This window comes from Aotus nancymaae, unplaced genomic scaffold (genome assembly GCF_030222135.1).
Source record: "Aotus nancymaae isolate 86718 unplaced genomic scaffold, 86718_ANA_hifiasm-v0.15.2.pri h1tg000014l, whole genome shotgun sequence".
Classification (NCBI taxonomy): domain Eukaryota; kingdom Metazoa; phylum Chordata; class Mammalia; order Primates; family Aotidae; genus Aotus; species Aotus nancymaae.
The window spans coordinates 75,508,377-75,534,027 of record NW_026988425.1 but is presented as its reverse complement, the minus strand read 5'-3'; the positions used below and the strand labels follow the sequence as shown (position 1 = coordinate 75,534,027).

Genomic DNA, 25,651 nt, shown 5'->3' with positions numbered 1-25,651 from the left:
CTGTTGCTTTTTGTTTGTTTGTTTGTTTGTTTGGTAACTTGCCTGTGGTAAATGTATAAAATCTGCTTATCTTGTGAGGAGTGGTAATTGATGTTTCTGCACAGTTTATTTTATTCTTGATTTTTAAATTGTAAAGCCTAGCTCCAAAAGGGTTACTCTTGTGTCTAGATAGTTTTGAGATCAGCCAGTAATTGAAAGAAATAATGCACAAACACCTCAAGCCAATAGGTTTCTTTTCTTTTGTAGGGGGGCAGGTACAGGAGTACGTTCAAAGTCTAGCCTCTCTTTTTCTTTTCTCCTATGAAGAAGATGTGCATATCTCTAGGTTAGGCTAGAATTCTAAAAATAGCTTTGGCCCTCTCTTCATTCTCCACTGCAAAAGGGCATGCACACTTTCAGCTAGGAATATGCTTGCCCTAACCATGAACACAACCTCAGGTTACTAGATCCAATGGCCCAAAACACCTACCCACTGCCACCAAGATCATTACTTCTACTGACAATGCTGCTGGTTGTATCACCCTCTGCTGTAAACTGAGTGAGCCCTCTAGCCCAGATACAGCAGTTGCCAGTCCTCGTGGCCAGCCAGATGCTGACACAACTTTCATACTGACCAAGCTCAAGAATGTGGATAGTCAGTAATAGAGGCAGTCTTAGGCAAGACATCCACAGACTACCTGTGTTTACCCAAACATCAGCAGTTTTTCAAGAATAAACAGTTCTCATATTGCTGTTTGGTTTTGCCCCTGTTTGGAAGTGCTTATTTGCTTATTTTTTGGTAAATTTTAGATTCGTAATTGATTTGGGGGGAAAGGATTTGCCAATCTTCTCACTCACCCATAGCCAGAGACAAGTAACATTAAAATATTTTTGTCTCCTTCCAAAACATACAAAGATGTAGAAATAGTTGCCTAGGAGGTCATATCAAAACTGTATTTTAATAGTAGGAAATGAGAAACCATCATAGATTTGCTAACAACCTTTGGGACATTCGAGAATTCTCAGGTGAATAAATACTAAGTCAAAATTAACATGCACAGGGATGAATTCAACAGAAATATGTGCATTCTTGTATTTTCTCCACAAGCTACCTACCATGAAGTCTTACTTGTTCCATCTGATGATGTTGACTATCTTTCTTGAGAATATATGTACAAATAGAATCTTTTTTCTCTATAGGAGAAAAAAATATTCTTATTATTCTCTTGTATCGGTGGCAAATTCCTCATTGTTAGAAAATTTTCAAGGGTTTATATAATATTCCAAAAGTAGATGTGCTGATGTGGTTAATTATTATTTTACAAGGCAAATACTTTTTCATTATTTTCTCCTGTGTAACCGAAAGTAACTCACTTAATCTTTCTAGGTCTCTGTTCCCTCACTGGGAAAATGATGAGCATTTAACAGGATCTAGAACTTTACAGTCTAGATTTCCAAAGCATATAATGTCATTCCTAGCAAGAATGGTTATGTATAAAAGTCCACTACTGCTAGGAAATACACTTAAATTTCTTTTCCAGTTTAGTGGTAGGTTTTACTAAATCAAGCTTTTTATTTAAAACTTATAAATAAATGTGTCTATGAGAAACAAGCTGGGTAAGATTAAGAACATAATCTGTCATTCTAAAGCTGAGTTTCTGAGTAATCTCTTTGGCAGTACATGTTGTTATCCCCTCTGTGAGTAGACATTCACTGTTTGAAGCAACAAGCCCTTTGATACTTAAAAATATTGGATTCTGTTCTATTTTTAAAAGCTACTATATCAGTATTCATTAACTGTTGGACATAGCCATTCATTTATTTTCAAAAAGGCTATTCTATAATCACACTTCCTTTCAGGAAGCCTACCAACTAAGTAAAAGCCTAAATTACTGATAGCAGTTACACAGGGACCTTCCTGTTGGTTAAGAAGCAGGATTAATCAAACCAATGTGCTAAATCTTGGGCTAACAATTATGCAGAAAAGTGGTAGGAAAGCTTATTATATTTGTTTTTCGTGGTTGTACACCTTTAATATGCAGCTAAGAAGAGTAAAAGATTCCAGAAAAGTAGATTTCTTACTTGTATTTTAGCAAGGCTGATTTAATTATTCTATAATTGTCACAAATATTGTCAATGCTATTAACAGAAATAACTATAATTTTGAAATATTAATTATATATTAAAATAATTAGTCTTATCATAGCTAACTAATTAGGAGTCAATGAAGCATAGCTTTTCAGTATGTTTCACAAGTAAAATCCTAGCTCTATAAAATAAATTCAAAATTTCCACTAAATATTTGCATGTTTTTATGTTAAGACTAAGAAATGTTTCATAATGGCTAAAATTCTTAGAATAGTCATATATTTTTAAAAAATTGTTTTCATACACAATTCTGTTATTATAGCATGAAAATGGTTCTGAAACAATATTTTAAAACTGCACAATGATAAACTGTTCTTAAGTTATATCTGATATGGTTTGGGCAAATGAAAGGCCAATTGCATGTAGTGTTGTTGCAGGTTTTGGCTCTAATGCTATACATAATGGTGCTTATATCTCTATATATTTTGGTGAAGTAGTGTTATTTAGTGGACACAGTGTAATGACATTTCTCCTCAGATAGGGACATCATGTTTTACCTTGATTTAGACAAAAAGAAACAGAGTTTCTTACAGGGAAAACTATTTCACAGTATCTATAATAACTCAATAGGTTTCTATTAAATTCACACATACACATACACACACACACACAGACACACACACACACACACAAACACTCTCTCTCTCTCTCTCTCTCTCTCTCTAATTTTGGAGGCAGGGGGAGTCTAGACTAACCAGGAAATCCTTAAAGCCACAAACAGTTAATACCAACTAACTAGGGGTGAAAGTGATTCCTACTTTCCTAGTCCAAAGTTTGAACTATAGACTATAACTATTTTACTTATCATAATTTTAATATAAAACAAAGTGAAATACTTATAAAATCTAGGCCCTTAGTATGCAGCCATAGCTTAAGAAATAAAGTCAGTAATATCATTACTACTTATATGGAAATTCTAAAATTCAAGACATAGTAAAAGTAAATCTTGCTATGGAAAAATATAAAATGTAGTGTGGGGTGATATTGACTGTGATACTCAAGTTTCAGCTTTGGGGATTTCCTTTTAGCCAATAAGATGAGTATTTTAGAGGTTTTTCATGCTATATAGTACAGTACATATGAGCATGATATGGTTTATTAGATTGATACACATTATCATTAGTTATATCCTCAATAATCCTAGTGGCAGGGGGACAATGTAAAACTTCAGAGAGAAAAAAATGCAATAAAATTGATTGTGTATCCATAAAAATATAAGTTAACAACCCCTATTCTACTTCTGGATATATGCAAAAAAGTAACAGTAATTTTAGATGTTTAACATACAATTTTCTGGATATATGCATAAAAGTAATCAGACCTTTCCCTAGAGTGAATACGATAAATATGAATTTACCATATTCATATTTATGAATAAATTACCATACTATCTTTGTGAATTTTTCTATATTTGATTATTAAAGAATAATTTCATTTTAAGTGGGACAGTATGGTAAAAAAAAAAGCATAACTACCAAACGAAAAGAAATTTCATTACCATGTGCAAAAGTATGATTGTATGTATATTGTATAATCCAATTCAAATTTATCTTATTCAGATTCAGATTATCATATTCATATTCTTATCACTAAATGATCCTGATCTCACTAAACCTCTTTTTTATCATCAAGAAATTGGGTAATAATATGAATATTACAAGAGGATTTTTGAGCATTTTATTAATTAACAATTAAAATCCATTTATATAATGAAGTAACTACCAAAATAACTAATAAATTACACATTCAGCCACTTAAAGAAATGGCTTTCTGAAAGTCAGAATAAATGTATTAATCCCCATCAATTTCTCTTTTTCTTGTCTGTAGGAAAAGCACATAAGAAACTGCAATATCTAAAATAATTTCACAAATTTATTTGTATTCAAAGAGTAAATAATTTATTATCAAGATGGTAGAATAAGATCAGGAAGAAACTGTCACTGCTCTGCCTCAAAAACATAATAATACTGCCTCAAAAACATAATACATACAGTACCAAAAAGAGAAAGCTGTATTCAACAGAAATTATCTTTCATGGGCTAAAAACATATTTTGTCTTGGATACTGGCAAATTACAGGGTGGCCCATTTTGTTGTTTAACATCTACGATTTTCTTTCTCAGATATATAAAATCTAGTTCTTAATTCAGTATCAAGCATTTGAGATCTGAGATTTATTTTTCTATTTTAATAAGCATCCATTTCCTAAATATTTCTTTTTGAAGCAGAAGAAAAAAGGTAAGATTTCTAATACAATGCTATTAATTCTTGTCATCAAAAACTTACAAAAAAAAAACGAACCAGAGACTTATAGATCAAATGTGTAGTGAACTAGATGTGGGCTAAAGAAATAAAGACACATAAAATACAGAAAAAAACATAAACTAAATATTTTTGAAGAGAAGGGATTAATTTTGTCAAATTGAAAGTAGTACAATTATAGCTTAAAGTTTTGTTTAAAAAAGACTGAACACATAAAAGTCCTCTTTCTCATATACCCATATTTAATCATGTATTTTCTCATCAATAATTTTCACCTACTTCAAATGTTGGTAAGATAAGATCAAAAAGTCATTGCATTTAATAAAAATTCTGAAAGTTTAAATTGGAAAGAGTACAAATTATCTTTGTGAGTTTTTCTACATTTGATTATTAAATAATAATTTCATTTTAAATGAGACACTAAGGTAAAACAAGCATAGCTACCAAATGAAAAGAAATTTCATTCCCGTGTGCAAAAGTATGATTGTGTGTGTATTATGTAACCCAACTCAAATCTGATTAAAATCAGATAAATCAACCAATTTAATCAATGTTAACAAGATTCCGTGACTGCAATTAGGTACTTTCCTATGTCTTTGTCTATTTATTCTACCTTCTCTACTGTCATAATGGGGAATGACCACGCTCCTGGCTAAATTAATCTACTACTTGTCCTTGAGATTCCATCCGCTTATCTTTTTAGAGACAGATTGCCGGTAGTTTTTCCTCTATTACATTGATGCTTTTACCTTTCTCTTTAGTTACTCTCATCAGTATACAAAAACATATTTTTTCATTTAAAAACAAACAAAAATGCCAAAATTGCTTTTCTTTATCCTACTTCCCCCTCCAGCTGCTGCCCCATGTCTTTCCCTTGTTTTACAGTGAAATGTGTTGAAAGTATTGCCTGTCTCATCTCCAATTCTCTCTTCCTATTCTCTCCTATCCCCTTCCTTCACCAATCCAGTGAACACGTTCTATTAAGATCCTTAACAACGTTTGTATTGCTAAATCCATCAATCAATCCTCAATCCTCACCTTACTTGCCCCATTAGCAGCATTCCACACAGCTGATCACTGTCTACTCTGTGAAATACTTTCTTCACTTGGCTTCCAGGAAACCACATTTATAGTATTGCCTCTTACCTCCTGGCTGCCTCCTCTCAGTCTTATTTGCTCAGTCATAACCCCTTCATTAGCAAATCCTGCTACCTCTAAACATACCTAGAATTTGCTCCTTGCTCATCACCTCCTCCCCATCACTCTGTCTAAGCCACCCTCATTCTTCAACCAATTGGACTAGCTTCCCATGTGTTATATCTTCTGCACTTGTCATCCTATAGTCTATTCTTAACACACAGACTAATATTGTTGAAATTTGAGTCAGATTACATCACTTGACTGTTTAAAATCCTTCAGTTGTTTCCAACCTAACTCAAAGTAATAGGAAAAGTTCTAACAGTAGCCTACAATGCCCTACATGTGATGTGGTCCCATCATCTCTCTCATCTTATTTCCTAAGTCTCCCAGTCTTCATCTTTCTACTGTATCCATATTACACTCTATATTATTGCTTAAACACCATCGGGAACTTTGTACTGAAGGTTTTTTTGTTTTTGTTTTCTGCTTGGCATGCTCTTCCCCAAGACAGCCTTGTAACCTTCGCCTTCTCACTGAGGCCTTTCCTGATAGCCTGGCTAAAATCATAACCCTCAACCTTATTCTCACCCTGGCCTTTCTATCATCCTTCTCTGTTGTATTTTTCTCTTTAGCGCTTATCAACCTAACATATTTTTTATTTATTCATCTTAAATGTTTCCCTGACTACAATTTAAACTCCACAATGGGCCAGGCGCCGTGGCTCACGCCTGTAATCCTAGCACTATGGGAGGCCAAAGCAAGCAGATTCCCTGAGATTGGGAGTTTGAGACCAGCCTGACCAAAATGGAGAAACTCCATCTCTACTAAAAATAGAAAATTAGTCAGGCGTGGTGGCGCATGCCTGTAATCCCAGCTACTTGGGAGGCTAAGGCAAGAGAATCGCTTGAGACTGGGAGGCAGAGGTTGCGGTGAGCCATGATCAAGCCATTGAACTCCAGCCTGGGCAACAAGAGTGAAACTCCATCTCAAAAATTAAAAAAATTTTAAAATTAAAACAAAAGTCCAGGATGGCACAGATTTTTGTGTTTTGTTCTCTAGTGCATAGCAAAGTTTCTAGTACATTATTGGAACTCAGAAATATTTTCTAAATAAATAAATCAAACATTTATTTTTATAGTATTGGGTTTAGGTAAAAGCTCTCTAAGTATAAAATGAGTTCAGAGGCTCCTGTTTCCACTGCCACTAGGAAATCTATAAAACAGTAAAAAAAATAACTCATGGGTTTAAACACTTGCTGAGAACTTGATCCAAAAGACTGAGCAAGTCATAGGTATTTGAACTAAACTGCCATTTTTCCCCTTCTCTTTTCCTCTATTACATCTCACTTGTTGCAATCCTTTTTCTGAAGAGTGAAGGAATATCTCAACTTCAGTACAATTTAGGCATTCTTGATGACTCTGCTCCAGTGGCCTATTCATGGCTTTAGCTAAATAAGATCTCAAATGTTAAAGGCAACTAGCTTCAAGCTGATGATATTTAGCATAAAGCTTATCTTCTTCATTGCTTATGCTTATTCCTGGTTATATTTAACCAGGAATAGTATACTTTGGAGTATATGTATATGAATGCTTGCTCATATTGGTGTGCTAATGAGTTGCTGCATTTTATAAAAAATATTGAATTTTAACATTAAAAATTTGAGTTTTTAAAATAAAAATGCTCAAGAATTTTCATAGAATAAGGTTTTTCACAACATTTTTCCATTATGGTTTCTTGATTAGAGTAATAAGTCCAACTGAGATATTCAACAAAGGAGACAAATGTATATCTCTTACCAGAAGCCAACCCAGAGGGATCAGGCTGGTTTTCACTTTCCTCATCAGTACTTTCATCATAGACTGGATCTCGGTCAGCAGTCATTTCAGAATGAATTGTAGCTTCCCTAGAAACAAAGAAAGGTAGAATTATAAATCATGGGCTTACCCCCTGCTAGGCAGCAAATTTATCAGTAAGTAATTATAGAAAATATTCCTGGAAAAAGATTCTAATTAAACAAACATATTGAAAATATATATGATTTAGATGAAAGTATTTTAAAAACCTATATATTAACTCTCAAGAACAAGTTTCTCTTTTACCTAATTTTAATCTGAATTTAGTACTCATTATAATTAATATTAAATCAGTTTCTATTCTTCTATAAAAATACTTTTTCTACCAAATTATCTCTGTGGGTCACAGAGTATTTAACATTTTACTAATCTCAGAGCAGTTCCGCATCTCATTTGATCTCTGCAAAACCTCAAGACGGGTATGTTTACCTGTAAATTATGAGGATAAAGTGACTTGTCCAAAGCCATAAACTAATAGGTATGATTGCAAGAACAGTACCTGTACTAAGACTAGCTGAAATCAAATTATTTTAATATAATGTCACTGGTAATTCTGTATTTTTACTAAGATTCAGAGCAATAGACCCTAACTTGTATTTGCTAATGCATAAAAAAGTTATAACCGTCCGAAGTCATATCAGCCATTTGTCACTTAATGATTCTTCCATAAAAATCAAGGACATGTCTACTCTCAGAGGAAACTTGAAAGAAGAATAAGACTGATAACCAAACTCTAATCAGATAAAAATGCTCCCTAGAATTTAATATTAGCCACTTGATCCTAAAGTTAACCATTGCTTAGACATCAAGATTACAAATATGTGTCCAACTTTGTAGTTCTGCAGATGAAAGATTTTTTTTAATTAATATTTTTTACTAATGTCTAAGAATTAAAACTTTAATAAGCCTCATGTCAGTTTTTTAAATTTAAGTGTAGGTGAGACAGCTGAGCAGACATGGAGAGAGCATGCTGAGAACTCTCTGGCCCACAGTACCTCTGTCTAACAGCCTGAGCATCCTCATCCAGACTACCAAATAATCTCCTATCTCTAAACAGTTGGCACCTAATGCTCACTAACTTTGGGAAGAAATTCCACTTAAATTTATGCATCTGTCATCCAAAAACAAGATAGCCAAAATACCCTTCATATTTGATGTCCTTTTCTGGTTCTTGAGCTCCATTTAATAATTTATTATGTAAACTTCTGATTTTTGTTTTCTTCTCATTCAACACCAGAATAAACCGCTTATAAAGATCAGTCTCCAAAGCTTCCTTAGCGCTCACACATTTTTCAAATCTAAAACAGTAAATAAGTAAACAAATTAGTCATGCAGTTCTGCTTAGCATTAACATAATTCAGTCTAATAAGATTTCACGAAAACTTTTCAAGGAAAATACAATTAAAGATTATTTTCACATATGCTTTCACCGGCTTAAAAATTTCATAAAGATAGTTAAATACACAATTATAAATTATTGGTTATTAATGTAATTTATGTACTGAGATAAGGATCAAAATTGAAAACTGATACAAATAAGGCTTTAGAAAACCAAAATGCCTTAAAGGTAATAATTTGTTCATATTTATGGTTTATTTACAAAAGAATGTTTTTATAGGATAAATTTCAAACAAGAGTTAATGTAGCCATGTTTCCTCAGTACTTTGTTAATATTAGTATAATAGCAAGTACGATCTTGTTTTGCGGTAAGTCAATATAGCTAATTTGTCTGACTGCTCTACTAGAAAATGAACTGCCCCCCAATAAGAACATGACTAATTCAGTTATATATTTATAAGCTTGCACCACACATACATACAAATACATATAGAAACGTAATACATATATACAGTGAAAGTATTCTATTTGATATATCCAAGGAGAGATTAATAAAACTGCAAATGGAAAACACTACACATCTTCAAATTTAGATATGTAAGACAAAATTCTCTATTGTTTAAAATTCATCCTACATTGCTCAAATGAGCTAACAAGGGATTGTATTTCTTTTAAGCTCCCAAGAGATATAAAGTAAAAAAGCAAAATAACTGAGGTTGTATATACTTAATATGTGCATACACACATACGATGAATAAATTCCTATTTTATAGATTCAAATACAAATTATTTTAGGTATTCTTTTCAATGTTGTTTTATAATGCTTATTTACATTGTTGTTGTTCCATACAGGTATCCTAGTATTTTTATATTGTACATAAACACTCATATATATTTCGATGAATATATAGACACACATAAATATTTCAGTGAAATTAGAAACAAAAATGTCCAAATTAGATACCTTTCATACACATGCCTTTAAACCTTCTACAGTCTACCTATCTAGAGAGGCAAAGAATTAGAGCCTCTCAAAGGATGAAAAGGAAAATATGGCAATATATTCTCTGGGACCAATTTCAGCAAATTCTTACAGCATAGTCTTTGCCAAGGCTGTGAATTCCAGGAAAGCAGAGAGCAAGTGTGTTTTATTGACCACTTTATCCTCAGTGCCAAGCATAGTTTTTGGCATTCGACAGATGTTTGGTAGGTTCTTATTAGACAAACGAATAAAATGAGTGAATTAATATGGACATCTTTTTGGTTTATTTGTTTTCCAGCTTTACTGCTGATTTATTACAAGGCGTCAACAGTGCTTTATTTTTTTTCTTTTCAATATTCTGTTCTGCAGCTTCCTGGGTCCTTTTTGCCCAGTGGCCAAAGAGCCAGGTATGATGTGGCAGTCTTGAAGTTCTTTTCCTCCTTGGTGATGACTCTGGCTTTCTCCTTCTTACAGATATTCCATATGAACATTACCTGTCCTGTCAGCTTGATGGCCAATTTGAGTTCTTCAGTATAGCTGTCTCCCTTCTTGGAGGTTGAGGGTTCATTCCTACAGGGGGAGGATGAGCTTCCAGTAGTACTCATACAGCTGTTATACATTGGCCTGCAGGGACTCAGTGGACTTGTTCCACCTCCTTGGATCAATAGAGAAATCAATGGTCCAGGCCAACTTCTTGTGGATATTGGCCACCCTTAATTTTTACAAGGGTCACATCCAGGCAAATCTCAAATTCAAACGAAATCATGAATAACATCAAACAAGAAAGGTCTAATGACACTTCATCCTTTCTACAATAACTAGGACAATAGAAAAATAATGTGAAATTTAATTAGTAACCTAGGACTGAGGTATCTAAAACCTTGGACAAAAAAAAAAAATAGTATTTTTTTTTAAAAAAAAGGATACAAAAATAAATACACAAAAATACTGAATATTCAAAATAAAATATCTCTGGGTGGGGAAATAATCTAAGAAACATGTCAAAACAATGACAAAATAGGAGGAAAAACAAAACAATTTCATGCAGAAATAACACCAAAATGAAATAATAGATTAAATGATAGCCCAAAATAAAATAATAGATATATAAATGTGAACATATGTTACTTAGAAACAGTGCAACAATCCTTAAATTAATAATCAGTTCTGGCCAAAATTATATCTGGCCCAGGTCAGGGTTGTATAGCAAAAGAAAGTCTGAATAGAGTTGGAAGTACAAAGAAAACTAAAAAGAACTAGAAAAGCAGGCAGTGGTAAAGAGATTTAATAAGCCCTTAAGTACTGAATAAGATGGTGAACAGCTGCTCCTCATCCTTTCTGACAAGAGAACAAGAGGAAATGGCCTTCAACTATACCATGAGGGATTCAGATTACGCATAGATGGAAGGAAGAATTTTCTGACTGTGACAGTTCTTAAACACTGTAACAGGCTACCAAGGGGAGATGAAGATATCTCTTGAGGTCTTTAAAAATCAGACTGAATTCATCTGGATATAATGTGATTCTATTGTGAAGGTGGAGAGATGAAGTAGAAGAGCCTTCAAGGTCTTCTATTCTGATGATTCTGAGTGTCAACCCAATTCACTGAAAACTGCCTCCAGTTATGGGTTTAATAACTATAACTCAGAATAAAGCCAGATAATTTCTAAGTAGAGGTCTGAGTGCAAACAAAAGACCTATTCAGTAACATGGAACATGAGAGTTTTTATTAGTAATTAAGCAGAAAATCCATGAAATAAATATAGCCAGTAACCTAAGGATTCACATACACAATTTAAAAGTTTCCTCCTTTATCTCAACTGTACAAACTTAATCCATTGATGCCACTTGTTCAAAATGGAGCCAAGAACACAATTATTAAGTGGTAATTAAAATAACAGCAAACATACATGTTAAAATTCTATGCATTAAAGCTCACACTTTTTACTTACGCTGTAATTTCTCATTCCTCACTCAAGCCTTGTTTATTCTCCACCATCATCCCAAATGACATTAGCTTTATAGTTGTTTCTGATTATAACAGTGATACATATTTAAATACTAAACCATATACAAAAAATGCCCCCCAAAATTCAAGGAAAATGTAGTCTACAATTCCAGATATATACTATTAATATTTAATTTTCTTCATTTAATTTATATAGATATTCTCTACATAAACTTTTTTTGCAAACAATGGGATATTGTTTATATTTGTGGTGACGCACATGTCTCACCTTAATATATCATAAACATTTTCCACATTAATAAACACATGTACACAACTATTTTATGCTCATATAATATCCTATCGTGTAGTAAATGTATCTCAGACCCATCTACCATCATTTCTAGGGGAATTCCCATCCCTTACATTGTATCCTTCCCCACTATTTTAACACCACCCTCCCATCCCTTCATATATAGTATGGAAGAAATGTTTGGGGTCAGGTGCAATGGCTCATGCATGTAATCCCAGCACTTTGGGAGGCTGAGGGAGGATCACGAGGTCAGGAGTTCGAGACCAGCCTGACCAACATGGTGAAATCCCATATCTACTAAAAACACAAAACTTAGCCAGGTGTGGTGGCACATGCTACTCACGAGGCGGAGGCAGAAGGATTGCTTGAACCAGGGAGGTGGAGGTTGCAGTGAGCCAGACTGCACTACTGCACTCCAGCCTGGGTGACAGAACAAGACTCTGTCTCAAAAAAAAGGAAAAAGAAAAGAAATGTTTGGATCATGAATCGACACTGACACAAGAATAATAAGAGTGTTCCCCCAAACTAACTATTGCCAGGCTTAACATAATGGCCCCAACTCTAATGATCCTCTACTTTCTATGTCCCCAGTTACCTAATTCAATACACTCATGTCCTATTTCTAATCTCCCTAAAGACACTTAATTATAACTACTGCCTTATGGAAACTAGAGTTGTAAATCCCTTCCAGCATGCGAAGGCTCTAGTGAGGGAATACTAAGAAACTGCTACTTGGCCATGATGAAGATGTATTTACAGCTCCTTAAAGTGACCTCTGTCCTCTGAAAGGAGAGAAAGCCAAATCTGGGAAATATTTAAAGCTACTAATCTAAGATCTGGAACACAATCAAGAGACTAAATTCTCTGGAGTGGACTCTCTTTCCTCTCAGTACATAGGGCCACCCCAATGGCACACATCTTTAGACCCTGAAGAAGACATCTGACACAGTATGATCAAAAACATAGCTGGATTGTAATAAGGCAGGTGACAGGGTACATGGCTGTGCTTTTGATCAAACAGGAAATCTTTTGCCACAAGACAAAAGCACTTGCTGGATAGTCCAGAAATAGCAAATCAAGCATCTGCGATCCACATACAATATGTGCCCCTCGCACACACTGTTTTACAGCACAGGGTGCTTTTGTCTGTAATTCCTCATCTTCGTTCCCTGCTGCTTTCAATTCTATGGGAGTGGTGCTGAATACTGATGAGATAATACCTCTTTCAACCTCTGGCAGACATTTTAAAGCAATTTGTTCAAGTACCAAGTACCCAGTCTGAATTTTTGTAGGCAATTTGTGGATCAAATTTTCTATCATCCTGAGGGCATTTTGAGTTTTAAATACAATGGCTTATCACGACCATAGCACATCTCCTTTAATCTGATTTATTTCACGTATTAAATAGAAAAATACACCTAAGTTACAGATATAGGCCCAAGAAATGCTTTGTAGTACAGATATCAGATACCGATTCATATTATGACATTGAATTAATCTTTATTCATGAATAAACTGTAGTTAAGTAGAAAAATTAACTTTTTCTGTATAATTTCCTAACGCACAATTTGGATTTGGTCTCGTTTTTATATTATTTATATGCATAATGTGTATATATATATATATATATATAAAATTGGAGATAAAAATTAACTTAGCGCTAAGAGAACAAAATAACCACTTTCTTAATACATGAAAGCCAAATAACATTAGGTGTTAGGAACTAATATTACATGTTTTGCATTAGTTAATAAATATAATTTAATGTACAAAAAATAATCTTTTAGTCAGCCTCATTTTCACATACATATATTAATAGTGGTAAAACCTTCACTATTTTTCATATACTCCCACATATACTCACTAATGTCCATATACAGCAATCACAGTGGTTGCACCAAAAAGACCGTAACTATGTTGGATAACTGTTCTTCCCATGCTTTAGAGTTACTGGTTTAAGCAAAATATTTTAAAAATCTACTGGATGTACTAATAATTATTATCATTATTATATATATTCCATGTAATTATTTCAGACATCATTTTCTTTCTCACTATATATGTGTGTGTGCATACAAACATATACATATTATATACAACTCAGTGAGGATATAAATGTTCAAAGCATGCATTTTATTTCTTTCAAACATCTTATATATAATAGAGTAACAAAGGTCACACATTGGGCTAGCCTAAATTAGGATTTTGTTGAGAAAGTTCATAATTTTAAAAATACGCTATTTTTTTCTTCCTTATTTAGAAAGTAAGAGGCAAAGCCAGAAAAATAAAAGGCTTCTAAATGTTTTATTCAGTAGCCACAATTTGCTCATCCTTTAAAAATGCTTATAGTATGAATTTTCAATAAATCAAGAGAAATGTCTCTATTAGGAGCCAAAACACATACCATTTGAAATAGGTGCCACTCACTGATTCCAAATAAGAAATCAATTATGCTTATTTTATTTCATGTCTCTTTTTAATTCATTATTAATCCTATAATTTGAGCTGAATTTTTATAACTATTTACTACCTAAATTTTTTATTAGTATTAATGGGTTTTGATCTTCAATGGCCAATTACTCCTTATTGTTTATAAGTTTGCTCGTGCCACCACATACTAATTACATTAAAGTGTTAATGTACTCCTATAATATACAATAGTGACTAATAATTTGGTATAGTCATATTCAGCAAAGGTAAACAATGACAAATTCTATATGAACTATATGCTACTCTACATATATTGGAAATTTAGAAATCATTAACTTAAAGCTGTAACAATATAAAGAGGGCTCTGCATTTTTATAACACAAGCAAACTGTGTACATACCGTCCTTGAACATCATTCCAATCTCTCAGAAGTCTTTCATTTTCTTTCTGCAGGTGCTCATTTTTGGCTTGATTTTCTGCGATGGTGTCCAAGCAATAACAAATAAGTTCTCTAATGACTTCAGCCGGGTTTTCAATTTTCTCTAGATTGAAGGAACCAAGTCTGAACTAAAATGAAAGAAAAACATGGTTAATTTTGGGAAAATATCAAGATTTAGCAGCCTAGTTTTAAACATACCCAATTTTTTCTGAGAAGACAGAAGTGTAAGAAAGATTTAAATACAATGCATTTACTAGATACACAAACAGTGAGCAAAAAAACTGGGCTACTACTTAAAGTTTCTTACTTTATCATATAAATCAACACAGAGCCCAAGAAAAATTTTTGTAAGTGTAAGTCACTCTCCCATCTCCTAGCAGAAAAGAAAGCAACATAAATACTGTATAAGCATACTACCATCTGTTTACTAAAGCCTAATTTCAAGTCTGCTCATAATAAAAAAGGAATTCTATATGAGAATTTTTTTAACTCTTGTTTCTGCTCATACAAATGTTAAAATGGAATAGCTGAGAAAGCTTTTTTATTGGAGAAAGCTCAAAATTTTGTTATAGCTAAAAAAAAGGTAGAGTTTTAGGAAACTAGTAACTACACAGTAAATACCCCTTTATCTAAAGACAATAATTTATTACTATAAATGCTAATAATAAAGTTAAGCGTCAAGCTTTAGTACTTTTGCAAAAAGGTAAGACTCTTAAAAAATACCTTAATTTCTCTACTAAGGTACACTTTAAAATAAAATACTATAATAGTTTTAGTTACACTTATGGAATTCTGAAGGGAACACAGGTATTTCCCATTTGGCTGATAAGGAGGTTGAAACACAATGATTAGTAATAATGATTATAATTGTCCTTGAAATTAAAATTATTATAACAGATAAATTATTATGATGATTATTATTCAGTTACCACATCTTTTGGTTAAAGTATAACTCAAGTGTATAAACTAGGATAAATCTTCACCATAAGGGAACTATTATCACATCCATATTATAGATTAGTAAACTCAGGTTCAGAGTAGTCATTCAAGCTATTGAAGGGGTAAAGTCAAGATCCTACTATGCTATGTTCTTGTGCTGTTTCTTGGTAAGACAGTATCCTAACTAGACAAAACGTAGAAAAAGAATTAGGTTCAGAACCTACACATAGTTCCAAAGAAAGATGCTAGTAGCACTGAGTCAGTGGCAGAAGAGTAACATGCGAATTTTTTTATTTTTGTTTGGGGTTTTGTTTTTGCCTCCTGGATTGTAAGTTTCCATTATGCTATTTATCCAATAAGAACATTTCCAAAAGGCGATGCTTGTAAAAAAATATTTCTATAAATATGTTACAGATTTAAAAATATTTAACAGTGGTTGAGAATACTGAGACAAATCTTTGTTAGACAACTTACAAATAAAAGCAGACTTCACTAAAGTAGACATCCACTGTGAAACTGTATTCATACAATTTGAAAAAGTAGTATTGTATTCATACGGTATTGTATTCATACAATTTTCCTCATGCAATGAAATATGAGCCCATTTAAGAGGTATATAAGCTTAAATAAGAAAATTTTACCTACATAAAGAATAAGTAAACTGAAAGGAAATTATAGACACAAAGTTAAAGAAAAATGTCACCTAGCCTGGCACAGTGGTTCATGCCTGTAATCCCAGCACTTTGGGAGGCCAAGGCAGTTGGATCACCTGAGGTCAGGAGTTCGAAACCTGCCTAGCCAACATGGTGAAACCCTGTCTACTAAAAATACAAATATTAGCCAGGTGTGGTGGCACAAGCCTGTAAACCCAGCTACTTGGGAGGCTGAGGCACAAGGATTACTTGAACTGGGAAGCACAGGTTGCAACGAGCTGAGATCATGCCACAGAACTCCAGCCTGGATGATAGAGCAAGACTCAATCACCAAAAAAAAAAAAAAAAAAAAAAAAAAAAAAAGAGGGGAAAGAAAAGTCACCCTTAGAATATTATTGTTTTGAGTTTATACAAAACAGAAGAAAGAAATGAGCTTATTTTATTTTAGGCAAAACATAAATCCACAAAGTGGTTTTATATTCTTTCATTATCACAATTGTCAGGTAGCTTTGAGGAAGGTGAACATTTTTAGAAAGAAAAAGTTTTTTTAACACTTGAAAAGTCTGAAAATGCCAAAAGTATAAAGTATTCATCCCATACTTTAATCCTGAATAATCAGTAAAATACAAATGAAGAGATAAACACAAGTCCAGTCTTCTATACTTCTATCTCAGATGACAAAGAAAGAAAGGACTAATTTTAGATCACTAACAACAACTTCTTTCAAAATATCACTCAAACATACTGATGAAAAATTCCAAAACCACCTTAGATCTTTCTGTAGCTACTCAGTGTAACATAAACATGAAATGTTATTTCTTCTTAAATGTACACAACTATTGTTATCATAACTATTTTCTAATTATTGTCACCAGTTTCTGGTCCTTCAACAGATACGGACATTTGTTATTCTAAACAATAAAAATAAACTAAAACTATCTAGAAATTTAATCTAAGAAAATGATTTTACTTGAAATACTCAAATTAATTTTTTTTTTTTAATTCTCAGTAGTATGAGCATTTGGCCTGTATCCACATGGTTCACAGCCAGGAGCAGGAGGCATTCATTCACCCTTGCCGTTGTTCTTCTAGCCTGTGCACATTATTACAGATGCAAGGGGCCACATGCCTGGATGCACTGAACTTCAATATGGGCTTCATATCAGGATTAATAAATTGAGAAGTATAAAATATTTCTGTGTTCTATCTCTACATCCTGTTCATCTTTATTCTGTGCCACAGCATCATTTTAAAGCAGCAAATTAGCACAAAAGCTATATTGTATTGTTGTGTCAATTTTTAAATTTTTACTGCAGTTTCTAGTTCAACTATAAGGTTATTGTCACAGCTGTTCTTTATTTGTTAGTTCTGTCACTTCAAAATAAACTATAATATAAAACCATGATTTCAATTGGTAGAGCAAAGTCAAGAACCACATATTAAAGACATTTTGAGAGCATGTCTCTTCTATTAGAAACAGACAAAATTAAGAGTGTTTTTGAAGTTAGTTCTTAATTTTATTAATAATTCAGAGTATACAGATCTATGTTAAGAACCTCAGTAAATCTATAATCTGCTAAGAGTTTAAGCTATGTCTGCATTTCTATATGTAAAAAAGTTAAGAACAATTAACTTTTAAAATATTGATAATCATAGTAGGTTACATTAGTTGACTGTTAATGGTTATTCTAATTGAAGAATAAATATTTTTAGCTTTTTAAATTTAATCCTCATTAAAAATTATCCATTTCAGAAAACTCATACATTTTCTTTAGCCAGGGGTTGTTTATTCTGGATATCTTTCTGTCAATCCTTCAAGCCCAAGATTAAATGCCATACTCCCTTACCATCACCTCAAAGCCCAGGCCAACTTCTTATTAACTAAGTTAGCTATGTATTAGTCTATTTTCATGCTGCTGACAAAGATATACCTCAGACTGGGAAGAAAAAGAGGTTTAATGGACTTACAGTTCCACATGGTTGGGGAAGTCTCACAATCATGGTGGAAGGCAAGGAGGAGCAAATTACCTCTTACACGGATGGCAGAAGGCAAAAAGAGAGGTTATGCAGGGAAACTCCCATTTTAAAAACCATCAGATCTCCTGAGATTCATTCACTATCACAAGAACAGTGCAGGAAAGACCTGCCTCCACAATTCAATCACCTCCCACTGGGTTCCTCTCAGGACACGTGGGAATCGTGGCAGTTACAATCCAATATGAGATTTGGGTGGGAACACAGCCAAACCATATCAGCCTACATTGGACTCTCTAGTCTTAATATTTATGTTTGATAAAATTTTGATTATTTATGGGAATAATCCTCATTATTAAGAAACTGTAACTATAATGAGATAGGTAAGGAATTTGAGCAGTGATTCTGTCCAAATTAAGACATATTTTAAGTTGTTTAAAGACATGACAGTGTTATTTATTGATTAGTTTAATTTAAACAAAAACGACAGTTAAAAATTGCTTAATAGCACTTGATACTATCATGATATACAGATTTGAAAATAGTTCAACAGATGTTTTTTAAAGAATGTATGGTTATATACTCAGTTTTCAGGTTCTTTTATATGGCCACATAAATAAAGCAATATACAGTATCAATAAAGCATACGAAATAAATACTATGAATAACATTAATTCCTAAACAGTTATTTGTGGCCATTCTAAGTGTTTCTGAGGAGAGGAGATTATCAAGGTGTGATTTGATATTCTGTTTAAAACATATCCACTACAGGTTTCAGTTTCGATATATTATCAAAGTAGACTAAATAAACTTGCAGAATTAATCTTCATTACTATCCTGGGAACCAAGATATGGAACTAAAGGAAAAGAAAAAATAAAGATATCTTGATGTGATTACTAGGTGAATAATGGCCAGACAGAATCTTTTTTTTTTGGAGTAAGTGCTTTTAAATGTATTCATATCAGAGAAAAGTGTAGCTGTATCTAGATATATGTATACTAAAAACAGTAGTCTATCCATTACAGTTTATGATTTAGAATATGTCTATTGTAGATATATACTCAGTTGCATACATATAGTTGTGATATATAGTTGTAAAATTCTAGTAATATAGGAAATTGATCAAGATATGTTAAAAAAAAAGACGACTGAACTGTATTACCTTGACCTAGTTACGTTCATCATCAACTACAAGTTGATCAACCTTTTGTTGTAGTTTTGAATCAACTACATGTGTCCTAAGACTTTATATCCTGAACTCTTTGGTTTAGTGACTTTCTGAAATATTTATTTTTTATTTTATTTTATTTTTTTCAGAGAGCTTCTTGCTCTGTCACCCAGGCTGGAGTACATTGGCATGATCTCCACTCACTGCAACCTCTGCCTCCTGGGTTTAAGTGATTCTCCTCCCTCAGCCTCCAGAGTAGCTGGGATTACTGATGCCTGCCACCATGCCTGACTAATTTTTGTATTTTTAGTAGAGACAGAGTATAACCCTTTGGCCAGGCTGGTCTCAAATTCCTGACCTCAAGTGATCTGCCCGCCTCAGCCTCCTAAAGTGCTGAGATTAGAGATGTGAGCCACCGTGTCCAGCCTGAAATGTTTGTTTTAGATTTAAATAAAGAACATCACAAATGCACCTCCTAAAGGACAGTAACATATCTCAGTTGACAACTGCTCACACTGATCTTAAAACAGAACTGGAAATGAGAAAAGGATACTGATAAGGACTCCTTCTAAAGAGATAAGAAAACTATATTTATAAAACTACTAATCTCATCTTTCCAACTACAATATATTATTGCCCAAATTTCTTAGAACTCATAAAAAATGCTTATACATCTCAAGCTGATCATATACTTAAGCAAGGCTCCATGTATTTTGGATTTTACAGGTTCTTAAAATCAAAATGCAATAATCTAAGGGTGAAACGTTGTGACAAATTGTAATTATAGTGCTATAAAAATTATAAGCACTTTAAGGCTATGTTATATGATTTAATATTTTGAGTGTGTCATCTAAGAATTTTTATTTAAGTCTTAATAACTGCAATAGTCACAGTGGGAATCAGAGAATTCTTGAGAGCAAAAAAACCCCACAAAAGTCTACATAGTACAAAAATCTCAGAAGTTACTTTACATTGAAGGGCTATAACTATTCACACCATTATTGTCTTAAATAGAGATGATGAGTCTTTTGGTTCATAAATATAGTTACATTTAGGGTATATATCCTGACCTAATTAGGTGTTACAATTAAAAATGAAATATTATACTGTATGTGGACTAAACCAGCTAGAAGGCTTTTCCTATAATAAATACCTGGATTGGCCAGAGGGAGGGGGCAGGGATTGCCTACTATTTGCCTGCTACTTTCTTTTTGTCATGAGGTGCTGATGAAGAAAAACAAATTTGTGTTCTTTCTATACAGATTCTTGGATTCCCTGACACTCTTCCAGATCTCATCACAGGTATCTAGTCATATCTTCTCAGTATGCTTCTCTATCATCTACTTGGATGTAAAACAGTATTGTTGCCTGGAATAATTTCTTGAACCTCTTCTTATTTATACCTCTATAGAGGTTGATAGGGTTATTCACAATCACAGCTTTCATTATTAAATATAAACTGAAAACTGTTAAATCTGTATCTCTAGGTGGGGCCTCCTCTCATTCAGTTCACATGAGATCTGCTTGTTTAAAAGGATCTGAGACCTCCCCCTTCTCTCTCCCTTTTCCTCCCACTCTGGCCATGTGACATGCCAGTTCTCCATCATCTTCTGCCATGATAGGAAGCTTCCTGAGGCTCTCAGCAGGAAGAGACACTGACACCATGCTTCCTGTACAGCCTGCAGAGCCATCAGCCAATTAAACCTCTTTTCTTTATAAAGTACCCATTCTCAGGAATTTCTTTATGATACAAGAATGTACTAACACAGAGAGCAATCCTCTTTGCTTAAACTTATTGATTTGAATGTTACTGTCATCCAAAAACAACCCTCACAAAAACATCCAAAATGTTTGACCACATATCTGGGAACCATAGCCCTGCCAAGCTGACATATAAAATTAACCATCATAGCCAGCAAGAAACTGAAGCCCTCAGTCCAACAGGCTTCAATAAAGTCCACTGTGCCAGTACCCACTGAGCCTGAAGGCAGATCCTTCACCTTGAGATGAGACCACAGCCCCTGGACAACACCTTAATTGCAGCTTTCAGATGAGTCCTAGCAATGCCATACCTGGACTCCTGACCCACAGAAACAGTGAAATAATTAATGGTTATGGTTTTAAGCTGCTAAATTTGTGATAATGTGTTACTCAATAATACATAATGAATAAAAATACGCTTTAATTTTACCAATTTAAACAAAACAAAAAACACTCTTAATCCCATATCCCTCTGGTTGTTATTGTCTATTTTTCTGCTTCTGTCACAGCAAAACTTCTCCAAAAATGTATCTATTGTTTGTCCTGGTCAATACAGTAATCACTAGTCACATGTGACTCTTTAAATTTAATTAAATAAAAAAATGAGTTCCTCAGTCACACAAGTCACATTTTAGTGTTCAATAGCCACATGTAGCTAGTAGTTGTTGTACTGGACAGTACAGATATAGAATCTATCATCTCATTCTTTTCTTCATCCCAGAAACTTCTGTAGAATAATGTCGATCTATTTCTTCAATTTATTACATCCTATTCTCTCTTGAAATATATGCCAATCTCATCTCTCACCATTCTCCCTACCTTTGCTGTGTCCTAGCCATTTGCCTTCTTTCTATGCCTGAATAGGTCAAAATATTCCTGAATGTGGTAGACAGAATGATGTTCCCTCAAAGATGTCTACAATCTAAGTCTTGAAACTTGGGATGTACCTTCCATAGCAAAGTGGAACTTTGTAGATATGATTAAGGTTACAGTCTTTGAGATGAGAGATTATCCTTCAATATTATCTGGGTGAGTGCCATGTATTCACATAAATACTTAAAATTAGAGAAACGTTTCTGGCTGCAGTCAGAGGGACAAGTGATGAAGAGACACACATGGAGATGAAGATTGCTACCATTAAAAATGGAAGAAGTGGGCCATGAGTCAAAAATATACGTGGTTTCTAGAATCAGGGAAAGACAAGGCAAGAGCCTCCAGAAAGGAACACAACCCTACAGACACTTTGATTTTTGCTAGGTGAGACCTATATTGAACTTTTATCCTACAGAACTAAAATATATACTTATGTTATCTTTGGTAAATTTATGATGTTTTGAGGCACTAAGTTACAGTAGCAATTGAAAATGAACACACTGAATCAGGGTCTGTGGGAGGCTGAATAGTAGTCTCCCTCCCCGATATCTGTGTTGTAATCTCCAGAACTTGTGAATATTAACTTATATGGCAAAAAGGACTTTGAGGATGTGATTAGCTTAAAGATCTTGAGATGGGGAGACAGAGAATCATGAATTAGCCAGGTGGGTCCAATGTAATCACAAGGGTCCTTATAAGAGAAAGGAAGGAAATCATAGTAAGAAGGTGATGTATGAACAAAGCAGAAATTGGGAGTGATGTAGACATAAGATAAGGAATGCTGAAAGCCTCTAGGAACTGGATGGAACAAGGAAATCACCAAATGTGTGGTACTTTGTTTCACGCTTAACAAAACCCTAACAGAGGGTCTTTGTAGATCCTTCCCAGAATGTTCTCCCTAAAATCCATATGGCTTTCTCCTTTACTTTATTCAATTCTCTGCTCAATATTACTTTTCTATAGATTTTTCCTTGGATTCTTCAACTAGGATCTAATCATTCTAGAATTTTCCCAACAGTCCTAAAAAGAAATGTTAATAGTACAAGGATTGAGAAACAATATTTTATAATCTTCATAAAAGTTGTGATTATCTCAAATTATCTAATTTGTAAATGTTTGTTTCCTTTCCCCACCCCAAGTAAAAGCTCTATGCTCAGCATAGGAGTTCAGATATTGTCAATGAAGTGAATTAATACTTTGGCATATATGTTGCAAGTATTTTTCTGGTTTGGCAATATTACTTGTGGAGTATTTACATTTTAAAGTAGTTAAATCTAAAAATAATTTCCTTTTAAGGTCTTTGCCTATCAAAGAAAGTAATTATTCACCTATATTTTCACTTTTAAATTTCTCTCTCCAAATATCTAACCAATATTTCTTCACCAGTTATTTAGCAATCTATTCTCTCCTTACTTATCTGAAATACCATTAGAAATGAAGTATCTATGTATATTTAAGTACGTTCTTGAGCCTGCTATTCAGTCTCATTAGTTTCTATCCATTTACCAATAGCATGCTCTTTTAATTATTATAGCTTTATACTCTTTTTTATTATTAACAACTATAAGCTCCATCTCAAAATTCTTTTTTTCAAACATTCATCATCTAGTTTTACCAAGAACGTCCCATGAAATTTTCACTATGAATTTCAGACAAATCCAAACCAAAATAAACAAAATACAGCAACTTAAAGAAAAATGCTAGTTTCACATGAGTATACTTATCAACAAACTAATTAAGTTACAGATATAAAATACATACAGTTTTTTATTGTATGACAATCATACCTTAATAAACTGTTTTTTTAAAAAAAATGCTGGACATGTGGTTTGAAATTACACTAATTTTCAAATTTTCACTATTGTGAAAAGAATTAATTTCTTTCCAAAATGAATTATAAAGTAATATTGATTTTCCCCCATTTAGGACAATTTCGTTTTTCATCTAATCAAGATGTCCCATATTTATGTCCTTTGGTTATGTTTTCCATTGTTTACTTTTGAATCAGACTTCCTATACAATAGCAGATAACACTATTAAATAATCAGTAAGTAGAAATATAAATGTAAGTACCTACTCAGTCTTTTATTATTCTTTTTTATCCCTTGGTCATATCAAAGCAATTATAGTATATGTGAACCTTAGAAATCTCTACTTAGAATCCCAGCATTGATGTCTATTTGTAGTCGGATCCTGAACAAGAAACTGCAACCTTTGTATTCAAAGTAATGATTTATCCCATAGGAGACTTGTGAACAATATCTAAAGATATTGGTAAAGGATTTTGCAAAGAAACCACAACAAAATAACATCTAAGAGTACAAAAAACTACACTCTCTTGAGTCAGTTTAAATTTGATTTGTCTTTTTTAAATAGTTGATTACTTTAACACAGTAGCATTCCACAGTGCCTATGAAAGAGAAAAATCTAACTGGGGCTAGGATCACTGTTTGCTGTTGCATAGATTCTGTTGCTCATAGAAACAGTGAGTAAGCAAACACTGGCCCAAAGTTATAATATGATAAAATATCATGCTATGGGATACTTAGAAACTAACTTAATAGAACATAGTGTAAAATATTATGAGTAATTTTTTTCTGAATTTAAACCAGCTTTCTCTGTTTAGTAACAATTAGTCAGGTCTCTTATAACATTCTCCAGGAAAATTAAATTAAAACAGTATTTTTTTTTCCTGACTATAAAATTCTAGCTCCTTCTCATTTAAAAATGTCAGATATTTAGGCCAATCTCCATGACTCCTCCCCACGCACAAATCACTGACCTGCACTTATTTGATGAAATAGCATGATTGGTTAAAAGGCATTAATACACTGACATTAAAAAATTTGGAAACAAAAAAATTTTATAAAAACTTACTATGTTAACTACAGGCCATTATCATTTACCATAAATGAATAAACTCAAAACTAGTGATCTTTTTAAAAAATCATAAAAATACCAATACCAAGCATTTTTAAATTCCTAATTTAAATAAAATAATGAAACATCAAATTTTAGTATGTTAATTTTGTTTTGTTTATTATTTGTAAAAACTTTTTCAAACCTTAATAACTGTCTTTCTAAATAATAGATTAAAAATTCTGCCAAATTTTTTCATTCAAAATTATTTATTTAAAAATTTTAAAAACTTTACTTATGATTTAATGCCAAATTTCTAAAAATATATTTCAATTCAAAATATTTCTATGAAAACCTTATAGTATTTACTTTGCTGTATAATCTTATTTACCTAGAGACAAGATGAAACAAATTATTGGTCTAAAAAACATTTTAAAATCTTCAAGGTTCTTTTTAATAATTAGCATCTTTTTACCATCTTTTGCCATCTTTTTAACCTCTATTTTTAATGAGACTGGGAGAAACTAGGGAGTATGATAGATGGCAACCATGCATTTAATTGAATTTTCTTGCCAAAAAAAAGTAATGAAAG

At 32.9% G+C, this 25,651-nt stretch overlaps 1 protein-coding gene across 5 annotated transcripts in view; it reads right to left on the bottom strand.

Moving 5' to 3' along the window:
- Positions 1-25,651, bottom strand: part of XRCC4 (X-ray repair cross complementing 4) — a 273,654-nt gene that overhangs the window by 151,590 nt on the left and 96,413 nt on the right. For all 5 annotated transcript variants that reach the window (XM_012477569.2, XM_064376101.1, XM_012477571.3 and 2 more), the window contains exons 4-6: positions 14,793-14,959; positions 8,524-8,679; positions 7,325-7,431 (exon numbers count right to left, since the gene is read on the bottom strand). In XM_012477569.2, the coding sequence (XP_012332992.2) occupies positions 7,325-7,431; positions 8,524-8,679; positions 14,793-14,959 (430 nt within the window). The remainder of the gene's footprint in view (positions 1-7,324; positions 7,432-8,523; positions 8,680-14,792; positions 14,960-25,651) is intronic.